The 22,971-nt window shown below is 42.6% G+C and overlaps 1 protein-coding gene across 1 annotated transcript in view; it reads left to right on the forward strand.

The window, feature by feature from the left end:
• Window positions 1-22,746, forward strand: part of CRISP2 (cysteine rich secretory protein 2) — a 39,593-nt gene extending 16,847 nt beyond the window's left edge. The window contains exons 8-14 of the mRNA XM_054383384.1: window positions 15,606-15,667; window positions 16,547-16,669; window positions 18,617-18,707; window positions 19,243-19,388; window positions 20,644-20,738; window positions 21,482-21,570; window positions 22,619-22,746. Coding sequence (XP_054239359.1) covers window positions 15,606-15,667; window positions 16,547-16,669; window positions 18,617-18,707; window positions 19,243-19,388; window positions 20,644-20,738; window positions 21,482-21,570; window positions 22,619-22,746 — 734 coding nt within the window. The remainder of the gene's footprint in view (window positions 1-15,605; window positions 15,668-16,546; window positions 16,670-18,616; window positions 18,708-19,242; window positions 19,389-20,643; window positions 20,739-21,481; window positions 21,571-22,618) is intronic.
• The last annotated feature ends 225 nt before the right edge of the window (window positions 22,747-22,971 follow it).

Consider the following 22,971-nt stretch of genomic DNA (forward strand, 5'->3'; position numbering starts at 1 on the left):
AATAAAGATGGAAGTGGGGAGATTCAGATTGGATGTGAGGAAGAAGTTCTTTACCATGAGGGTGGTGAGAGCCTGGAATGGGTTGTCCAGGGAGGTGGTTGAGGCCCCATCCCTGGAGGTGTTTAAGGCCAGGCTGGATGAGGCTCTGGCCAGCCTGCTGTAGTGTGAGGTGTCCCTGCCCATGGCAGGGGGGGGTGGAACTGGATGATCCTTGTGGTCCCTTCCAGCCCTGACTGATTCTATGATTCTAAATGGCTCTTAGCATAAATAAGATGCAACACCCATTGCTGTGTTCTTTGGGAAGCAGCCATTCTTCTGTGCAGTCACCAGTAGCATTAAATATTATTTTAGTCTCACCTTACCATAGTTTCACATGCCAGACCTCTTTTATTAAGGAAGCTGCTGTCACAATTAAGATTTCAAGTCCCAGAGTCTTTGGCACAGAATAATTGCATCACACATTTCTGACTCACTCATTTCAGTGACAATTTCAACACACATTTCTGGGTCATTCATTTTGGCAGCATGAAAGATGAGCATTAAATTAAAAGCCTGAGTTCACAACTTATTGTTTAAGCTGTTGTTTGTTGTTGGGTTGGGGATTTTTTTTCTCATTCATCTCCATTAATTTTTCCTGAATACCTCTCTGCTAGTAAATTGAGCAATGCCAGGACATAGGTGTGAGTGCTGGAACATGACTTGCTGCACTCTGAAATGTATGGAAGAATAAAAATAATGCAACAGCTAGTGCAGTGTTATTATCATTAAGGAAATGGGTAGACTCCTTACCCCTACTCCTAAAACCAATCTATTTCATATGAGGAATAGACCCAGAAATCTATTCCCCTCCATCATAACCCATACAGATTCACAGACTGCATCAGGACCCATAAAGGTCATCTTTGTCCAACCCCTCTGCAATCAGCAGGGACACCTCCAACTTGATTGAGCTGCCCAGCGACACATTAATGATGCTGAATGTCTCCAGGGAGATACTACAAGAACTAATTTCTCAGTCCCTTGCAAGAGGAAAGAAAGAGTGCAACGAGGTGGAAATCAGTTGTCATACATCTCACCCATGAGGACCCAGGGCAGTAAAGCAAATAAGCCTAATTTAGATATCCAGGAAGATAACAGAGCAAATAATTTACCTGTAATTTTGTAACCAGTAGAGCACAAAATTCAAGCATGTATTCATCATGAGCTGATCTTGCCAAATCAAACTTTCTTATGTGAGTAACTCGGATGCGTGGGTGGTGTTTTGGCTTTGGCAGGGGGGTTGACAAAACCACAAAAGATATTTCCAAACCAGGGAGCTGTAATTCTGAAGGAGGTAATAAGATATGGCACATACACCCAAGTGAACACACACCTCCAATGCTCCTGCACGGGGGGGCAGAGACAGAGGTCTGGCAATGTGGTCAAGTGTCTGCACAGATGGGCAGTACGCAGCTGCATCAGATGTCCATGACCTTTCCCAGCCACAAGTCACAATCACTGTTGAAGACAGCTTTTGCCAGTATGAAAAGCCTTTACTGAATGCTTCTGCTGGGTAAAGGAGGGTCAGATCCACATCATCATTACCTGGAGAATAAATCTTATGAAGAGTGACTAAAGGAGCTGGGGCTCTTTAGTTTGGAAAAGAGGAGGCTGTGGGGAGACCTCATTGTTGTGTACAACTACCTGAAAGGACATTGTGGGAGAGGCTGGTGCTGGTCTCTTCTCACAGGTAATTAGTGATAGAACAAGAGGAAATGGCCTCAAGCTACAACTGGGTAGGTTTAGACTGGACAGTAGGATTTTTTTTTTTCCCAGCAAGAGTGGTCAGGGAGTGGAATGAGCTGCCAAGGAGGTGGTTGAGTCACCAACCCTGGATGTGTTTAAAGGTTGTTTGGATGTGATGCTTGGGGATATGGTTTAGGAGTTAATTTTGTAGAGTAGGCTTCTTGGTTGGAGTTGGTGATCCTGAGGGTCTTTTCCAACCTGAGTATTTCTGTGATTCTGTGATTCATTTGCCATAAGCATGTTTAGGGCATATTCTGAGGCAAAACCAAGTTGTAGGTTCCCAGATTACTTCCAACAAATATCAAGAGCCAATTCTGTTCTAAGAAATACACCAGGACTTTTATCCATTACAGTTTAGTATAAAATGAATAACTGGTACTTAGAAGATCTGGAAAGATAATAACAGTTGAGAGATTAATGATGCTTGGAGGAGAAAGCCCAAGATACCCAGGAACATTAATTTGCTCCTCTTTTCCTCAATGAATTTTGTATTGTTTCTCTCCAGTGGGACATACCTTTGATGAGTGGAGCACAGAATGGTTTTTCTCACTGGTCTCATAGCATTTACCTTATTCCAGTACCTTCTTCACAAGTGTTGTCTGTTGTGCTGGGACTGGCTGTGATGGAGTTCATTATCTCCACAGCAGACATCATAGCACTGTGCTTTGTATTGGTAGCTAGAAAGGTGATGACACATCAGTGTTCTGGCCACTGCACAACATCAAGGCTGTTTGTCCAACATTCCCTCCTTCACCAGGAAGCTGAGGAGTGGGCAAGACCTTGAGAGGGGACATAGCCAGGACAGCTGATTCAAACCAATCAAAGGGATATTCCACATCTTTTCAACAACAAAAGGGAAGAGAAAGAAGGAAGAAGGGAGGGCATTCATTATTGTGGGATTTGTCTTCCAGAGCAACTGCTACACGTACTTAAGTAGTGCTTCCTGCAAAGTGACTGGACATAGAATCATAGAATCAGTCAGGGTTGGAAGGGACCACAAGGATCATCCAGTTCCAACCCCCCTGCCATGGGCAGGGACACCTCACACTACATCAGGCTGGCCAGAGCCTCATCCAGCCTGGCCTTAAACACCTCCAGGGATGGGGCCTCAACCACATCCCTGGGCAACCCATTCCAGGCTCTCACCACTGTCATGGTGAACATTGGCTACTGATGGGAAATTTCTCTGACCTGAGCTGGAACAGAACTAATTCTGCTCACTGGTTTTATTTTTTAGCTCAGTCAGCTCTAAGTGATGTCATTTTTTGAAGTTAAGGATTGCTTTTGCAGACAGTGTCTGCTTCTAGGAGTGATAACACTTGAGGTTTAAAGTTACCACCAAGGAATGTGATGCAGAAAGGTTCTTGCTTATACTTTCTCCCATAGAAATAAAGATAACTCTTCTGTACCACACAGGAGAGAGGTGAGAGGAGAGAGGGGAGAGGAAAGAGGGGAGAGGGGAGAGATGGGAGAAAGGAAAGGGGAGAGATGGGAGAAAGGAAAGAGGGGAGAGGAGAGAGGAGAGAGGGAAGAGACAAGAGAGGGGAGAGACAGGAGAGACGAGAGATAAGAGAAGAGAGAGAAGAGAGGAGAGAGCAGAGAGAAGAGAGGAGAGAGGAGAGGAGGGAGGAGGGAGGAGAGAGGAGAGAGTCCTTTATTGGAAAGTAGAAAAACCATGTGGCAGGCAGAACTGAGTTTGCTCTTTCCCCAGACTTGGTGTTCAACAGTCATGGCACTCTTTTAGTTGCTGAAACAGAACCTTCAATGTCATTTTGCAAATGTATCACCATTAGTTTTGAAGCGCATGGATATTCCTAGAACGTATGCAGCCTTCTGAAAGCTGTAAGAGGGATGCATTTTCAACCTCTCTCATCCTGTAAGCCTTCAGAATTTGAAGAAATGTTCTTGAAACCTGCAAAGCAAAAACCATGCAGTGCACTTTCAAATGTGTGCCTAGAGCCTTGATTGATTTGACACTTTAAAGTGCTACAACATTTCAACGGTGAAGATGGAAAGAAGTGTTTTAATGTGTGGTGGATTTGAAAAATCCCTCCTGAACCTGTGGATTGCCTCTCACTTAGATTCTCTCCTGGCTGCACAACACAGCTCTCCCAAAATGTAAGAAAAAGGCATTGCGCATACTTCAATATCTGTTCTCTGTGAAGGGGGGTTTGAAAGAAACAAATTGTGTGCCCATCTGAACAAAAGAACTCAAAGAAGGATCTCCATTTTTCAAACAACATCCCCATCACAGAGCTAATTTTCATTAAAACAGTTAATATTCTGTATTTGTCTCATCTTTTAGTTTAAAACCATTGCCCCTTGTCCTGTCATAACAGGCCCTGCTACAAAGATTGTCCCTGTCTGTCTTTAAGTGCCCTTTAGGTGCTGGAAGGCTGCAATAAGATGCTGAGATAAATCAGCACACTAACCCAGCAAAGAACGATTTCTCTGGTTAGCTTTCTCTTAGGAGGAATCACTCCTCTCCTCTAATCATTCCATCAAAGCCACAAAACAGGACCTTAAGCCATCAGATGTGTTTGACTTGCCTGTACCCTGCACTTGTCCTAAGCTGCTAGCATTAACCACCCACATTCACACAAAGACAGAAAGCTTCCCAAGGCGTGAGGAATGGCTAAACAAGAATTTGTTTCTAGTTTAAATGTGCCTTAAGATCTGCAGCTGCAAGACTCTAACAAAACAGAAAGCAGGTCAAAAGAAGCCCTCGTTAGATGAAACCCCTCTGCAGTGTAACTGCTAAGACTTCCAGTGCCAGGGGAATACCTTGCAGTCTGTCATGGATTTATCTCTTATCTTCTCAGAGGATTGTGTCAAAGCAAATGCTAAACAAAAGATAAGTTAGTTTGAGAGTGACAAGACCATGTTGTCTAGGTTGCTTGAACAGCAACACAGCAATGCCTTAACCAGCATCGTTAGCAAACTCGTGACTAGCAACTGCATGCCTGATGGCACTTGTGAGGAGCAGCCACCACCTAATGAGCGCCATGGGCCTTTGGTTAGTGCTGTGTACTGCCAGCTACATCTGTGCAAGGAGGTGAAGATAAAAGATAAGGAACAATAAAGTGGGATGTCATTAATCAGCTCCTACCAAAGGAGCATATCAGGAGATAGCATTTAATAATGCATCGCCCCAAGCAGCTCAGCGTCTGAGCCTGGTCTCGTCTTCTGCACAGTGCATCTCCCCTGAGCTCGAGCTGTCTTTGTTCACTTTAGGAGCTGCAGCATCAGACCTGCTTTGGCGTTAGTGGGTGGTAAGAGGATTCTCATCCTGCCAGGAGGTGATGCACAATGCACAGGTTACCCTTTTTTGCTGCATTTAAGAATCACAGAACCATTCAGGTTGGAAAAGACCCTCAGGATGTCCAAATCCAACCGAGAACCCTACTCTACAAGGTTCAGCCCCCAAACAATATCCCCAAGCACCACACCCAAATGGCTTTTAGACACATCTAGGGTTGGTGACTCAACCACCTCCCTGGCCAGTCTTTTGTCTCTTTCAAAGACAAAACAGCAGTTGTGCAGCATTCCTGGATATTCCATGTGCCTGGAATGCACAGCATGTATGGAGCGTTGGCCACCCTCACAAGCAGGTGTTGTGTGACTGTGTCAACTTGCTACACTGCACTCAAAGAATATCCCTCATATCTAGGGCAGGAATGGGTGATTTGTACACGCACCAGAGCTATGAAGGTACTTGTGGCTAGCTAAAGAGCTGAAGAAGGGGAGAGGTGCAATTTTGTGTTGCTTCTGGCAGGGAAAATACATCACGTTTTAGTCCATATAGAGACACCATCAAGCAGGCTCCAAAGGTAACACACTGACAAGAAAACAAATCAGTTGGGAGTGGGTTTTTCTCTTAATAATTTGGTCTTGGTAATGTCAAAGGAGTCAACTTAGCTGCTCATCCATTCATCTCAGACACCTGATGTAAGAGGAGATGAAATGAGGACCTGAATTAGCTCCATTAGCTGTAAAGGGAACAGAATGAGGATGGCTCTGGAGTTAATTCACAGCTCATAGAGTTGGATGAGATTAAACATACTCCAGCAGTCTAGATGATTCTCTTCCAGGGACAGATCTTCACTGTCATCTCCAAACTCAAGAGCCTTGCATGTAGGCTAGCTGTAGTGAGGCAAGCAATGACAGCAAGCTTGGCTGGGGTGGAGCTGGGAAGTGAGAGATCTGTTGAACATAAGCTTTCTGGCTGAAGAGCAAGAAACACAATAGTGGGAATGCTGACAGGCAGGTAAACACTGAGAGATTTTCTTCAGTGGGTCAAAGAAAGAAGTTGAAGAAGCACATTAATGTAAGCAGTCACAAAACACTCTGGAAAAGTGAAGTGACTGCTCCCATTAGATGAACTAGCCCAGAGATTCCCCATTTTCAAATCCTGAAAGCATGGAGAACACTCTCTCTCCTCCTAAACTGCCACATCACAGGTTCATAGGAGACTCCACGTTCTTGATCTCCCTTTGATTACATTGTGGATGATGAGTTTGATCCAGAACAGACTGTGACTGATGCAATAGTTGAAGCACAAGAGGTAAGAATTGGAGGAATGTCATCAGATCAAAACACAGTGAAAGAAAACATCTTATCACAAAGCACATTTGTAACTAAAAGCTGCCCAGCTTTTCTACATCATTTTCTTTGCTTCTGATTAGATCAGCAGGCCAAAGGCACATAGGTCCAGGTGATTTTATAAGCACCTTTTGCAGAGCTGTAACCATCTGAGAAGATGACAGAAGAAGGTGACAGAAGAAAGGCATAAAAGGTGCCCACAAGAAAAACACAGCTGAGAGGGAAGAATTGAAACAAAAAGTGCATGCTTATGCCTGTGTTAGTTCAGTCTGCCTCTCCCTAGTTGTCTCAGCTGGATTGAGGTCATTAAAGATGATTTCTTGGTGTAGAGCTGATTGTGACAGTCTGATTTAAGGCTGTTCCTTCTCACCAACCTTAGAGGAAGAGAAAAGCATTTACCAGCTAAGTTTATGAGCTGCTGTGAGAATCTGTCACTCTTGACATGCTGCCAGAAGATGTAAACCATTTGGTGAACATTTTTGTCAAATTACCAAAAGAGTTCATTTCCTCCTTAAGCTGCCTTTGCCAACTATTTCAGTAACTAAATAATGAGACTGAATTGAATAAATCCTCCAGAGGTATTTCAGCCTCCACAGAGCATGTTAAGAAATGTGTTTCAGCTCTGGATGCCCAGGTAAAACAAAAACATCTAATTTTCTCTAATATCTGTCTTCAAAAAGCTTTTTGTTCCTCATGTGGATACCCCAAAAACGATGCTTTCTCTTTAGTCATCAAAGAACAAACTACCCAGACTTTCTTCCTCAAAGTTTATTACCTTAACTACCATAATATCATCCTTAAAACAAATAAAAAAGCTAAAAAAAAAAAAAAAAAAAAAAAAAAAACAAGTCTCTGAAAGCCCTCCAAGTATGACACCTGATAGGGACAACATCCACTTAAACATGTTTTTCAGACTCTATGAATTAGACTGCAGATATCTGGGGCTTATTCTATATTGATATCAATTCTCAAGCCTTAAAGCTACCAAACTGACCCAAACTGAATCAGCTCTCAAAAAGAGTTTTACAATTTATACCAATGTGAATTTTTGTCAACAAAGATAAAAAGCAGTGGACAGTGCAGGGGGTTGAATATTGCAGAGAAAATGCTGAAACCTGGGTGTGTATGAACTGATTCTTTATTTGACACATCTGACATCCTGAAGCCTTGCAGCACAAGATCACAGGATCTCAGGTGTTGGAAGGGACACCTGAGGATCATCAAGTCCAACCCTACTTGCCAGAGCAGGACTATAGAAGCTAGCTCAGGTCACACAGGAACATACACAGGCCTTGAAAGTCTCCAGAGAAGGAGACTCTACAACATACATGGAGGGAGGGAAGAAGGAAGGAAGGGAAGAAAGGAGGGGAAGGGGAAGGGAAAGGGGGAAGGAGGAAGGGGAAAGGGGAGGGGGAAGGGGAAGGGGGAAGGGGAAGGAAGGAATTCACATCTCCTTTTGCCATGACGAGGGTTTCCTTCATGCTGTGTGAGCCAGCCACTACTTTTGTTGTCTGCTCATGCAGTTGAACAGGGAGGTCAAGGGAACAAAGCTTTTATAACTGAACCTTTTTGAGTTTCCACCATGTGTAGAGGATGGCACTGGAATTTAAAGGAGACTAATAAACTGGAAACATTTTCTGGGCTAATCAAAGATGAGACAACACAAAATAATATATGTGAGTGCAAATTGGAGGCTAGGAAGCATTAAAGCACAGGAGACACCAAAAAGAGGCAGGTTTTTTTCTGGAATGTATTAACCAGCTACTTGTTACTATGACTTACTATGTAAGTAAATGAATTCACTTTGCTCTCCATCAGTCAAGCCTAAATTCATCTACTAAGGTGTCAAATAAATTTATAATGTATCAATATGCAAATATTAGTACAGGGATGACTCAGTATATGACAAGTGGACGGCGCTTACTGGAAATTCCTAGCACAGCCTCTTAGAACAGGGATGTGTGAGCTCAGCTTTATGTTGGGCTAAGCAATTAGCATGATGACTTCAAATAGTACATGGCTCTTTTATGCAAGAAAGTGGCGTTTGTCTTGCAGATATTTGACATTTTCAGGGTTTTGTGGGGCTTTGTTTTGTTTTGGTGCTAGAAAGTTATTGCTTTAACAATCCCAGTACCATCATTTCTCCATCTAGAACAACACTGCCTTAGGCAATGGGAATTTCAGTGAGGATACATTTGACCCACCCAATATATCAAGAACTTCCTCAGTCTCTGAAGGTAAGATTGTGAGGCTGATAATGTTAAGATAAAAAGAGAGCTGGAAGCACTTCTCAATTCAGTCCATGTACCTGAAATCTCCAGTTTCCAAAGGAGTCACCTATGGGTTACACCTGCCTTACCTACTGACTGCTAAGAGTTTAGGCAATGAATCTGGAGTAGATTCTTAACTTCTTGAGTGTCAGTATATGGAAAGTGAATCCTGCTTCAAATCTGGTAGTCAAAACTAGCAAAGGAACACATTGTCAGTAAGAATATCCTAGTGTGGTGTCTATAAAAAGTGAGAGATGAACAAACCAAAATCAGTCAGGTAAAACACACAGCAACAAAATGTTCATTTGTATTTTATTACAAAGATTTGCTTTCAAGTAACTTTATTCTCAGGTTATTATAAATCTCTGAATTCAGTTGTGAAGCCAACTTGTTTTTTAACAGAGTATTTCTAAGAATCAGACAAGTAGCTTGTAACAAGTCCAACGACACAAAACTGTATGAGAGAGAAATTAAAGGATTTAACTTGGCTAGTCCTTGCAGGGAGTGGGAGTGACTAACATGATTACACTGACAATTTAATCTCTTATTTTATTAATTGCTAAGATGATTTCTATTCCTGAAATAAAAAGGGAGAAAAAACCTAAACACTACTCGATATTTTCCTCTCCTCTGCTCTGTTTCTAAGGTTCTGATTTCTCTCAGGAAGAATGTGAGAGGAGTGAACTCCTGTTTACAAGTCAGAAAAAGTTTAAAATTTCCCTTTTCATTTCGAAGTAAAAGATCAGAAAATTCACAAACACTTCCTTCCTACTTTGTAAACTATACAGAAATGGCTCTAAGTATTAAGTCTATTTATGAGACCATTTGTCTCTGCCAGAAGTCAGTAGCTATTGAAATAACACTTCCTCAGGTAACCACAGTCACACACAGCTGTGTGTGCTCTGTCTACAGCCTCATTTCTTGAAAATTTCCTTCTTAGTAGCCAGAGAGCAAATCACCTCCACAAGCTTTATCCACAGTAGTTTTAATCTCCCAAGTCAGTCACATTACATCATATATATAAAAGCACACAGCAGCTGCCATTAGAAGGACAAGAGCAGAACAATCTCAGGACTGAGCAGAAGTCTCTTTCCAAGATCTGTCTAGAGGGTTTGGGTCTTTCTCAGTTGCTCCTCATCTCTCCCCACTGCAGATCTGATGACATCCAGCAGAGCCTTAAATTCAGCAGTCAGTGCAGGCCAACAAAGGTGGAACAGTCATGCTGACAGTCTGCCTCCAACAGCAGACCTGAAAAATGCTGCTGGCAACAGTGCCTGAAATGTCCTCTTTGCAAATTTCAACTCTTCAAAACTGCAGCTGTGCCACAGTAGGTAAAAATCTAATCAGTGTGTCTGCCTGGACTGAAAGATGGCAGAGAAAAGTCAGGGTGAATAGCTTTGCTCTCCAAAGGTTGAAGGCAGGCATTGAGTAGGTATATTTCCTGCAGGAGGGTGGTGGGTTTGCTCTGCCTGCTGCCCATGCTGGCTGAAAAAAGTCCTCCTTCAGTTCAAAAATAATGCTACACTACTATCAGAGAATCACAGAATGGTTGGGGCTTGAAGGGACCTTTAAAGCTCATCTGGTCCAACTACAGAGAGCAGAAAGAAGTTCTTTACAATGAGGGTGGTAGAACACTGGAACAAGGGTGGTAGAACACTGGAACAAGGGTGGTAGAACACTGGAACAAGTTGCCCAGAGAAGTGGTGGAGGTCCCATCCCTGGAGGCATCCAAGGTCAGGCTTAATGCAGCTCTGAGCAACCTGACCTAGCTGGGGATGCCCCTGATTAATGCAGGGGGGGGGTTGGGCTAGATGAGCTTTACAGATCCCTTCCAACCCAAAACTATAGGATTCTGTGATCTTCAGCTAGATCAGGCTGCTCAGAGTCCCTCCAACCTGCTCTGGAGTGAGGCTTCTACCACCTCTCTGGTGCCAGCCTGTGCCAGTCTTTCTCTACCCTTACTGACAAAAATGTCTTCCTGCTATCTAGTCTGAATCTCCCCTCTTTTAGTTTAAAGCCATCACCTCTTGCCCTATTACAAGAGGCCCTACTAAAATCTTATAATGGTGCTGTAGCCAAAATTCCCAGTTTGCAACTTTTTTATGCCCAGTATCTCAACCTTGGTAGTCTGTTAGCCTTCAAAGAAACTCATGACTTCTGTGTTGGTGTGCCTTGCCTTTGCTTGGGTTGGGTTCTTTTGTGTGGCATCTGACACTAACTCAGTTATCAGCCTGTTGGTTACCTCCTTAATAATAATCTGGAGTGGAAGCTGATTTGGGTTGTCTGGAAGAAATTAACAATGCCCCTTGTAGCAAAATAAAGTTAGTTAAAAGGATGAGGTCTGCATGGTGTTCTGTATAGCTATGAAAAAGCTCTCTGCAAACCCTGACCCACACAGAACAGCATAATTTTCAATCAAAGGCTTTAGTTAAGCTGCCATTAACTTCAGTGCAATTGAACTGAAGAAACTGGTATGAAGAAACTGGAATTTTGTCTTCATTGCTTTAGCTCAAATCAGATTCTTATTGTTCATGTTTATATAAGTGCTGGGAGAAGGAAGAAGCACTTCCACAGTCAAATCTCTTAAACTAATTTTTCTTTGAAACAACCCACACATTTGCAGATCCTTGTGGAATTAATATTTTTGTTTAATTAAACTCCTCCACCCTTCCAGGTGAATTACTAAATTGCTCTTTGTACCATGGGGCCGGAGGTCAGTTTCATTAATCTTTGTTTTCTTCCCAAATATTTTATCCATCAGGAATTGCAGCCTATCTGGCAGACATTCTTTAAAGAGCAAATGAATTTTGCTATTCAAACAGGTGTGGTACACTGGAAAGAAGTACTTGCAGTACTGTTTCATTTTACCACTACAAATAAAGCTGACTGTTGCATATTAATGAAAATTACTCTTTACAGGGAACTACCTCCCCAAACACCAAGTACCTGGAGGTGCCAGACTACCTCAGCTCACAGTCAATAAAGATGCAATCTTAATCACTATGGTAGGCAGTTTATTAGGCTTTCTGATGGTGATAACCCTGGTCTCATCAAAGTTGTCACAAGCACTTCAGATGAAAAAAGCACCCTTGCCCTTATCTCAGCACGTGGAAGGAGACGGAAGACCTTATCACAAGCACCTTCCCCTAGTGCTGCCAGCCATACAAATAAAGAACAAAAGTAGCTGTGTTGGAAAGGAAATCTACTCTGATATTAAAATGCTGGCAACAGCATACAGCTGCAGAAACACTGTAGAGAACAGCAAACAATGGACCAACACTGAGTTTTGTTCTGGACAGCGACATCGACACCGTGCTCGGTGTGCAAGGCATCATGGCCAAGGCAGAAGGGAACTGCAAGCAAAAAATGAGGAGATGTGCAGATGCTTTCTGCCTTCTGAAAGCCAACAGACAGCACAGAAGGAAGCAAGACAGGTTGTATTTAAATAAAGCAGAGATGAGCATCAAGGACATGTCAAAGCTGCCTTGGAGATATTAGGCTACAAATGAGTGGAAACAAAGATTCTGCAAAATGGGAAGGTGAGCTGAGTGACACTGCACTGGAAGAAAAAAAGTAAACACACAGCACACAACTCTTCAGACAAAAGGAAGGAGATACACAGAGAAAGCCTCCTTCTCTGGAGACTTTCAAGACCCATCTGGATGTGTTTCTGTGTGACCTGTGCTAGATTCTAGGGTCCTGCTCTGGCAGGGGGGTTGGACTTGATGATTTTTGGAGGTCCCTTCCATCCCCTTATATCCTATTGGCCTATGATCCTATGAACTGTAGCCATTCTGCAAGTGGGTTACTCCTGAACAGCATATAAGGTGAATTGCATGTAGAGTAATGCTTAGTGCCACAGCCTTCTGGCCTCACTCAGCTAATGCAATATAAATTTTCTGTAGCAAATCAAAGGTCAGAAACCACTTGGAAGCAAATATCACTGTGTGGCCCAGCATGAAGACCATTCTGTGCATGGCTATAAAATGAGTAACTGACTTATGTCTCTGCCTCAAAATATTTATCCCACTCTTAGGGCAGAGCCAGAAAAGATAACTGCAAATCAACCATCCCTCAGCTGGAGCTTTAATTGTGTGAACACACCACCAGCACCACAGCCTGCCCATCGCACTACAAGTATTTTGGCAAAGGTAAAGTCCTAGTGCTGCAAAAGGACAGGGCTTTTATCTTCTCTCTTTCCTTGCCCTGGAGATAAGAAAAAACCCCAAGTCAGAACAATGCTGTTGGATTGGTTCATTTTCAGTCACCTGTTCTCCAAAAGAAGGCTTTCGTCTGAAACGTGCAGCCCCAAAGCTGATGTCATCTATTGACAATAAATATTGACAGGGGAACCTATATATATACAGCCCCAGAGTGAGGAAAGCCTCTGACTGCTGCCACTCTTCCTAAGACACGGAAGGAAGCCAGCTGGACAAAGGTAATGTATGCAGAATTTCATTCCAGTATTAGAGATCTCATCCCTAGAGTCACTTGGTTGTTATTGGTGGGGCAGCGTGTTACGAGTTCTAACAAAGTTAATATCTAAGCTGTATCAAATGTGATCACTACACGAAAATGTCTGTTTATAAGAATCCCCAAGGAGGAGTTTAATAATAAATATCTTCTGCTTAGAAAGCATACCTTCCACCTTTCTGGGTGAGAAGGGGCTTCAGGGGAGTCTAATTCTCATCTCTCTTTAGATTAAATGTAACCCCTGGACTCATTTGCATCATTCATGGTTGGACTTGAGGATCTCGAAGGTCTCTTCCAGCCTGGTTAATTCTGTGATTCTTCAATTGTGAACACAAATTAATCCGTTTTACAGAGAGTGTTTATCCACAGAAAATGGTTTTCTAATGTCATTTGAATCATTGGTATGTTAATTTGTTTCACTTGAGTATTGGAAGGTACCAGTAGAGCTGGACTCAGAATTTGGCCACTTAGAAATGTTCACTATCTACCCAAGCTCTCAGGTATATACACTGTACAAAAAAAACCATTACAATATCTTAGTTAAATTATTGTCTTATTAAATTTATGGTATTATTTTATATTATTCTTATTTTATCTTACATTAAAATTATCTTAGTTAAATTATTGTCTTATTAAATTTATTATATTATTTTATATTATTATCTTATTTTATCTTACATTAAAATTATCTTACTAAAATTATATCTTATTAAAATATCTATTATTATAGTTGGCTGGTGGTGCTTTTTTGATGTAGAGTGGATAGTGCTTTATAAAATGAAAATTAAAGTTGTAAACTCAGAGGAGGCAGGGAAAAAGTCTTTTACCACAGTAACTGAAAAGACAAATATTCCTGTTCTTACAAACTTTCAAACCTCCTATGCCCTGAAAGCTTTATCAGCTGGCAGGAAAAATAAGAGTGGGTGTGAGACAGTTTGTGTACATGCTATGGTATTTGCTTCTAGAAGGTACCTTAGCAGACAAAGGGCAGTAGTGAAGAGTTTCCTGAACGTCTAGGTCTCAGATGCAACTTGAGGGTGATCATCACCATTTGCTTGAGCCATTATAGAACCATAGAATAGTTTCAGCTGGAAAAGACCTCTAAGCTCATTGAGTCCAACCATCAACCTGGCACCACCTTGGCTCTTAAACTATGTCCCAAAGTGTCCACATGTTTCCTGAACGTCTACAGGGATGGTGACTCCACCACCTCCCTGGGCAGCCTGTTCCAATGCCTGACCACTCTTTCTGTAATGAAATATTTGCTGATATCCAAACTAAACCTCCCCTGGCACAATTTCAGGCCATTTCCTCTCCTCCTATTACTTGGTACTAGGGAGAAGAGATCAATTCCCACCTCACTATGACCTCCTTTCAAGGAGTTGTAGCGAGCAATGAGGTCTCCCCTCAGCCTCCACTTCTCCAGACTGAACATCCCAGTTCCCTCAGCTGTTCCTCATCAGACTTGTGCTCCAGGAGCTTCACTAGCTATGTTACCCTTCCATAGACACACTCCAGGAATACAATGTGCTTCTTTTAGAGAGGGGCCCAAAACTGAACAGAGTATTCAAGATGCAGCCTCACCACAAGTGGACTTCCCTGGTCCTGTTGGCCACACTGTTCCTGACACAGGTCAGGATGCTGGCAGCTTTCTTGGCCACCTGAGCACACTGCTGCCTCACTTTCAGCCAACAACCCCAGGTCCTGCCAGGCAACTTTCCAGCCATTCTCCCCCAGGCCTGTAGCATTGCATGTGATTGCTGTGACCCAAGGGCAGGACCCAGCCCTTGGCTTCATTAAACTTCCCATAACCGACCTCAGCCCATTGATCCAGCCTGTCCAGAGCCCTTTGCAGAGCATTCCTACCCCCAAGCAGATCAATACTCTCACCCAATTTAGTGTCATCTGCAGACTTACTGAGAGTGCATTCAATCCTCTTGTCCAGAATCAGCCTCACTATGATTGAATGAGGAAATAGGAAGCAGGAAAGAAATAGGGACAACTGTTGAGGAGTTCAGGGCTCCACTCTAAGTATCAGTTCCCAGTATGGATGATGGACACTTAAACAGGACACTGATCTGATCCTACCAAACCACAAATGAATGAGTGCTTTTTAATTCAAGGAGGCAAAGATGAAGGAGATGTTGCAAGTGCAAGATACCTTAGCCAAGAGGGGATTGATCCATCCCAAGACCTACAGGACTTGATACTACTTGTAGTCCCCGCTTCAGTGAAAGGTGGAGTTGTCTTTTTGTACTAGACAGTGGTGCCCAGCCATCATCATACACTCATGTGCACAGTTTCAGCACAGCCAACTCTATTAGGTACCAACTGAAGCAATCTTCTGTGTGACAGAGCTGGGCTGGCAGTAGTTTTGTACCTTGCTCACCTACCATATTACACCACTAACTTTATGCAACAGAGACTGTTAAATCTGGGGGCTTATATCCTGGTTTATTTTTTTTTCCTTTGCAGAAATGGGTCTGCTAACTACAATCATTTTCCTGGCTGTTTTGCTGCACCAATCTACTGGACAGGTAGGAGCATTCATCTAAGCAAAAGATGAGCACATTGTGTAGATCTCTGACATGGCATAGTCTGGCCTAGTTCTAGTCTACAACCTGTGCCTAGAGAAGGGGCCATCAGCATTGGCAGAACTCATCTCAATGACTTAGTTGTCCAGATCTCTGTCATGCTCCCTCTACAAAGAGAGGAGAAAGAGGTAATTGGAGAGAATGGAACTTCCAGTCCTAAAAGGGAGTTCAGATTTTGTGGGATGAGTTACCTCTGCCCTCTTCAGTAATGACAAAAAGCATAACAATGTCTGCCTTAGAATTAGATGTCTCATTTTTAGATATTAAGTGGGAAGACTATTTTTCTGAAGGTTGTTTTAGCCTGGAAACTCTAGTGTAAGCATTCCAGCCCTTTTATCTGTAAGGATTCATGACCTGCCATCACTATGTAAGAGACAATCTAAAACATTCATTGCTTTCCTGACCTTAGGTGTTTCAGAAGATGGTCTGCAAAGAATCCTAAGTTCTGGCACAGCTTCACATACTTCCAAAGCTAGCAACTGAGCAGAGCTAGTGACCTTTTCAGTTTGCACCAGAGGTCAAAGCCCGTCTTGAGATTTGGTTCCAGAGCTAAGCTTTCTCCATGTTTGATGTGGAGACACCTAAAGATAGAATTCCTCCCTACACATTTCATTTAGGGTCATATCTCCTAATGAAAAGTGCAGTTCAGATCAAGTAAGGAAGCAGAAACCCCCAGCAATTAACCTAGGAATAGAAGAACTAATAAAGGAAAGTTGGGAATTTCCAAGAAGCTCTACCACGACAAGAAGCTCTTAAATTATCTTGCTTATGAAACTTCTAATAACTGAAACCTTCATTGGTGTTGTTTTCCTGCATTTACAGCATAAAGTAATGGACATTTCTTCCTTTCATCCTTTTAAGTTGCAAAACCAGAAACACATTCTTGAGGAACACAATGAAATACGGAGATCTGTAATTCCCACGGCCAGGAACATGCTGAAGATGGTAAGCTCTGCCTTACAGATCACACAATCTACCAGGTTGGGAAAGACCTTTGAGATCATCTAGTCCAACCTATCACCCAACACCATCTAATCAACTAAACCATGGCACTAAGTGCCTCAGCCAGGCTTATTTTAAACACCTCCAGGGATGGTGACTCCACCACGTCCCTGGGCAGCACATTCCAATGGCCAATCTCTCTGTCTGGGAAGAATTTCTTCCTAACACCCAGCCTAAAACACCCCTGGTGCAGTTTGAGACTGTGTCCTCTCCTTCTGTCACTGGTTGCCTGGGAGAAGAGACCAACCTCCACCTGGCTACAACCTCCCTTCAGGTAGTTGTAGACAGCAATGAGGTCTCCCCTGAGCCTTCTCCTCTCCAGGCTAAACACCCCCAGTGCCCTCAGCCTCTCCTCATAGGGCTGTGCTCCAGACCCCTCCCCAGCCTTGATGCCCTTCTCTGGACACATTCAAGCAACTCAACATCTTTCTTGAACTGAGGAGCCCAGAACTGGACACAGTACTCAAGGTGTAGTCTAACCAGAGCTGAGCACAGGGCAGAATGACTTCCCTGCTCCTGCTGGCCACACTATGCCTGATCCAGGCCAGGATGCCATTGGCCTTCTTGGCCACCTGGGCACACTGCTGGCTCATGTTCAGCCTACTGTCAACCAGCACCCCCAGGTCCCTTTCTGCCTGGCTGCTCTCCAGCCACTTTGTCCCCAGCCTGTAGTGCTGCATGGGGTTGTGTGGCCAATGTGTAGAACCCTGCACTTAGATGTGTTAAATTTCCTACCTTGCAACTAGCTTGATTTCCACAGAGAACAGAGAGATCAGCAAAGGTGCTCTGGGATTAAGATGAAGAAGTCAGAACTTGATCCTTTTGTTTCTGCAGGCTTCATGCTCAATTTTGCACACCTTCACCATAATGCTGCAAGAACTTGTGTAATGCAAAGGTCCCAAGATGGGCCACAAGTGCTAGTCAAAACCTCTCTCCTAACCAACATGGCTTAACTTCTCCACTTAGAAAAACTCAGTTAAGCAACACAGAAACTGTTTCCCATCAAGAGTTATTTGCCATGGTTATTGACCACCCATCTCTTCATTGCTGTCAACCCTACATTAACACAGCCTGCACAGTGAATGACCACTTACTGCCTTGTGTTTGGTCATTGCAAGAGTAAGCAACTGCAAGCCTGCGAGGTACAACATGCAGGGATGGCTCTCAGATTGTAGATTCATAGAGCCAGAGGATGCTTTGGCTTGGAAAGGACCTTTGAAGGTCATGTAGTCCAACCAAGTTATGGATAACACTCTTGAATCTATGGAATAATCAGCTCCTTTAGAAGAGAAACACATGTCCTGGTGAAGGAAAGAATATGGCAAGCAATGTGAAGCAGGAGCAGAATCATGCTTCTAAATCAAACACTGTCAGGGGGACAAAAAAGGCCTAGATCTATGTAGCTATCCTTAGCTGAGCTTGCTTTACCCTTTGCTGCTCCCACCCCTGTCACTTCCATGAGCAGACAAGCTGGCTGGTGCTTTAGGGTTACATCTGCATGGTGAGGCTTGCAAACATTCCCCAAGTTCAAAGGTCAGCTGCTGTCTATCCCTTATACCTCAGCTGCACCTGGGCTAAAAAATTCACTTTTATACCATTTAGTGCACTGCACCCAACAAGGTTAACTCAGACACAAGGTCAAAATGAAGCAACAGTATAACTATTAATCAGGAGCATCTGGACTATGTGACACTGTGGAGAATAACCTGCTCTTCAACCTTTAAGAGATGGAGAAATGTGGTGCCCCTGCCCCAGCAGTGTGAACTGGCACAGATCCTCTACATTCTGTTGAGAACCAGGGGAACATTCAGCACTCAATGCCTCTTTTCTTCTCATGGACTGCACTAACATAATCTGCAACCTGAATCCTTCTTCCTTTGTGTCTTGCAGGTGTGGAGTGAGAAAGCTGCCCAAAATGCTCTGAAATGGGCAAAAAAGTGTGAGATGAGAGTCAGTCCAAGAGAGATGAGGACCATTAATGGTATGTGACAAATGTGGAACCTAAGCTGATGGGCTAATGACAATTTGTAGGTAATCCCTGTGCATGTAAACTAAAAGTAAAAACTTTTAACCTATTGTAGGATATCTTTTTAGGATTGTTAACCACAAAACCATCATCTTTACCAGATAATTACCCTTCAAGACAAAGGTTTGGAACTCAAGTGGGAGGGATGCTATGTACTTGTCCTATGCTTGTACCTTTCCTGAGGTGTTCACTTCGAGCTCCTGCTGGAGACAAGAGAGTGCAGTAGATGATTGTAGAGACATTTTCCTGTAACATTTTGTAGCCAAATAAATATCTGTGACTGAAAGCTCACCAAAATCAGAGTACCATTTCCTGCATCTTTCACAGTATGAGGTGTGCTGCTCTCTTCTTAAAATCACAGAATGGATAGGTTGGCATCATAGAGATTATCTTTTTTTTTTTAGGATGTAGCTATAACCTCTCTGTCCTACCTCCCCCTCCACAGCTTCCTCCTCTCCTAAGTAATAAAACAGACCTCCTTCTACTTCAGGTATCACATGTGGTGAGAACGTATTGCTATCATCTAACCCAAAAACATGGACTGAAGCAATTCAAGTTTGGTACAGCCAGTCCTCCAATTTCAAGTATGGATATGGAGCAACTGCCAAAAATGCTAATATTGAGAACTACACCCAGGTATGGAGAACTGAAACAAACTGCAGCCACACACTAGAATTACAGGAACACAGAGAAAATTATTTATCACTGTCCTCAAATCACTGTCTGGCATTCATGCTCTGATCCATAAATGAATGATGGATTCATATTCTTTCCTAGGTAATTCACACAATCACAGAATGGTAAGGGTTGGAAGGGACCTCTGAATATCCTCAAGTCCAACCCCCACTGCCAGAGGAGGATAATTATGAGGAAACAGAACCAGTATTTTGGAAGAGCTGGCCCAGAGGTATTGATTTTTTCCTCTAAAAAATAATATTTCCCTCTGATCCTATGATTCAGAAGGAAACATTATTTTGTAGGAAAAAATAAACAATTCAATACCTTTAATTTAGAAAAAAATATTTTCTATAGAGGGATTAAAATACCTGATTAAGAAATATCCAAACATCTATGGTGAAAATATTCAAATTTAAATTTTAGTGCCTATCAGAAACTGCATTTAAGAACATTTGGAAACTGGAAGACATGGTTAATTCATTGTTATATTTATCCTTTCTGGCAGCTAAATTGTAAATTAAAAGCTGAATAGACAAAACTAAGCAAGAAATGTCTTCTGATTCTGTTATTTTTGTTAGTTCTTAGATAAGAATTCAAGAAAACATAGAATCATAGAATTGTGTTGGTTGGAAGAGACATTTAAGATTAATGGAGCACCTCTCCTATGGTGACAGACTGAGAGTTGGAGCTGTTCAGTCTGGAGAAGAAAAGGCTCTGAGGAGACCTTCTTGTGGCCTTCCAGGGTCTGAAGGGGGCTAAAAGAAACCTGGTGGGGGACTTCTTAGGATGTAGGGTAGCGATAGGACTAGGGAGAATGAAGCAAAATTAGAAGCGGGGAGATTCAGACTGGATGTTAGGAAGAAGTTCTTCACCATGAGGGTGGTGAGACACTGGAACAGGTTGCCCAGGGAGGTGGTAGAAGCCTCAATCCCTGGAGATTTTTAAGGCCAGGCTGGATGTGGCTGTGAGCAACCTGATCTAGTGTGAGATGTCCCTGCCCATGGCAGGGGGATTGGACCTCGAGGTCCCTTCCAACCCTGACACTTCTATGATCCTATGATTCTCAAGTCCAACCATTAACCCAACACTGCCAGGTCACAACCAAACCACAGCACACATCTAGATGACCTTTGGAGGTCCCTTCCAACCCAGACCATTCTATGATTCTACCTACGAGAGTCTGAACTAAGGTGTGGGGTGTTTTATTCCACAGCTCATCTGGTACAACAGTTATCAGATAGGATGTGCAGTTGCCTACTGTCCCATGAACCGCTTCAACTACTTCTACGTTTGCCAGTACTGTCCTTCGTAAGTACTGCCCTTTTCTTACTCGTTTTATATATCAGGCAATTATGGAGCTGTCATCACAGACTCCTGTAGTCCACTGATCACATGTAGGATAAAATGATCAAAGTTAATTTTACCCATTTGTAGTTCTGAATGATGGTTCCTCATCAGATTAAATAGCGATTTTTTTCATACCGAATTAGACATTAATTTTTTTTTTCACACTGAACTAGATGTGAATGAAATTTTAGCATATGAACAAAGAAAGGCCTATCCCTGCCAGAATTAGGCACCGTGCACAAATCTCTCTATGGCTTTGACCACAAACAAGAAACTCAGATGCAAAGTGGAAGCCAACAGCAATTGAATGTTCAGAGAGAAGAGAGCACCATTGAAAAAGCTGCATGTCAGAAGGCATCTGCTGAGGTTATTTCTTTATAAGCCACAACCACTTAAAAGCCATTAGAAGAGCACTATTAGAAAGCACTTTTTTTTTTTTTTGAAACTAATAATATTATACAAATGCAAACAAGTGATTGATTTGTATTCTCTAAACCTTATCGTCCCTCTTAATTAAAATTAAAGTTCCAGTATTCCATTAATATCTCTGCATTCTATTAATAACTGAAACTAAACCAGGACTCTCCATAAAAATAACTTTATTCTAAACGTCCTGATTGACTTTTGTTGTGATCAATAACACAAACTCCTGTCAAATGCTTAGATTTGATCTTCTTCTGTGTTGTTTTTCTTTCCCATTTCAGAGGAAATAACGCAATGCAAATAGCTACACCTTACAAAAGTGGACCAAAGTGTGCAGACTGTCCTGGCCACTGTGACAAAGGGCTGTGTAGTAAGTGGTTGTATTCTCCTCCTTGCAACAAATTTTGCATTACCTCAGCTCATAATGTTGTTCCTTAGCAATATTTGATTGTTACTTCTTGCTAATCTGGACCAAAGATCCTAGACCGAGATCCTTGGCACCATTTGGGTTAAATACCCCAACAGAACAGGCACAAACTTGAGCAGGGGGTTGAACCAGATGATCTTCAGAGGTCTCTTCCAATCTCCAGTATCCTTTTGCAGCAGGTGAACCATGCTGCTGTTGAGCAAGTGCATTTATCACACTGTCAGTCTTCTGCTGCCCTCTCCTGGAAGCATCAATACAAACGTCTCTTCTATATCTATATAGAACCATAGGAAGTTTTGGATTGGAAGGGACCTCCAAAGGTCATCTAGTCCAACTCCCCTGCAGTGAGCAGGGGCATCTTTAGCTAGATGAAATTGCTCACAACCCTGTTCAGCCTGACCTGGAGTGTTTCCAGGAATGAGGCACCTACTACCTCTCTGGGTATCCTGTGCCAGTGTCTCAGCAACCTCACTGCAAAAAATTTCTTCCTTATCTGGAGGCTAAATCTCCCCTCTTTTAGTAGAAAACTATCACCCCTTGCCCTGCCACAAAAAGCCCTGCTAAAAAGACTGTCCCTATCTTTCTTATAGCAACCCCTTTACATACTGACAGAGTGCAATAAGGTCTCCCCAGAGCCTTCTCTTCTCCAGGATGAACAACCCCAGGTCCCTCAGCCAGTATATAAGGATGCAAACAGTCTGTCCATATGCACAAGGAAATCTGCACAGGCCCCTGGCTTCTGCAGACTTCCATGAGGAATAAATCAAAGCACACAAAGAGAGGGGAACTGTAAAATACCACCTTGCTTCCTGCATTCCCTTTCCTCCAACATTCAACTAACAAGGCAAAAAAGTACAAAGACTATATAGACAGAAAAATGTGAAATTCTTTGAAAATGCAGACTTATCAGACCAAGACTTGGCTTTCAATTAATATTTCAAATTTTGTTTGTTTCTGTTTTTGTTTTGTTTTTCTCTCTCTTGCATTTTAGCCAACCCTTGCAAGTACCAAGATCTCTATGCAAACTGCAATAATCTGAAAAGCTTGTTTGGCTGTAACTACCCAGTGGTGAAAGAGAAGTGTCCTGCTACTTGTAGATGCACTACTCAAATCATATAAAGCCCTAGCAGATGTTATTATAGCTACTGTGAGACTTACTTAATAGGGATTGAGTAGAACTCACTGTGAAGTGTATTGACTCCCAGTGCAACAGCTCAGGTTCACCCACAGGTAACATTTCTTTCTGAAATCTCCCTTCACTACTGCAGTCCTAAATCAGTCTGGTAGCTCAAAATAACCTCTGATGTGATTTTAGACTTTGTAGAAATCATGCTTCATCTGCTA

This window comes from Indicator indicator, chromosome 9, assembly GCF_027791375.1.
Source record: "Indicator indicator isolate 239-I01 chromosome 9, UM_Iind_1.1, whole genome shotgun sequence".
NCBI classification, from domain to species: Eukaryota; Metazoa; Chordata; class Aves; order Piciformes; family Indicatoridae; genus Indicator; species Indicator indicator.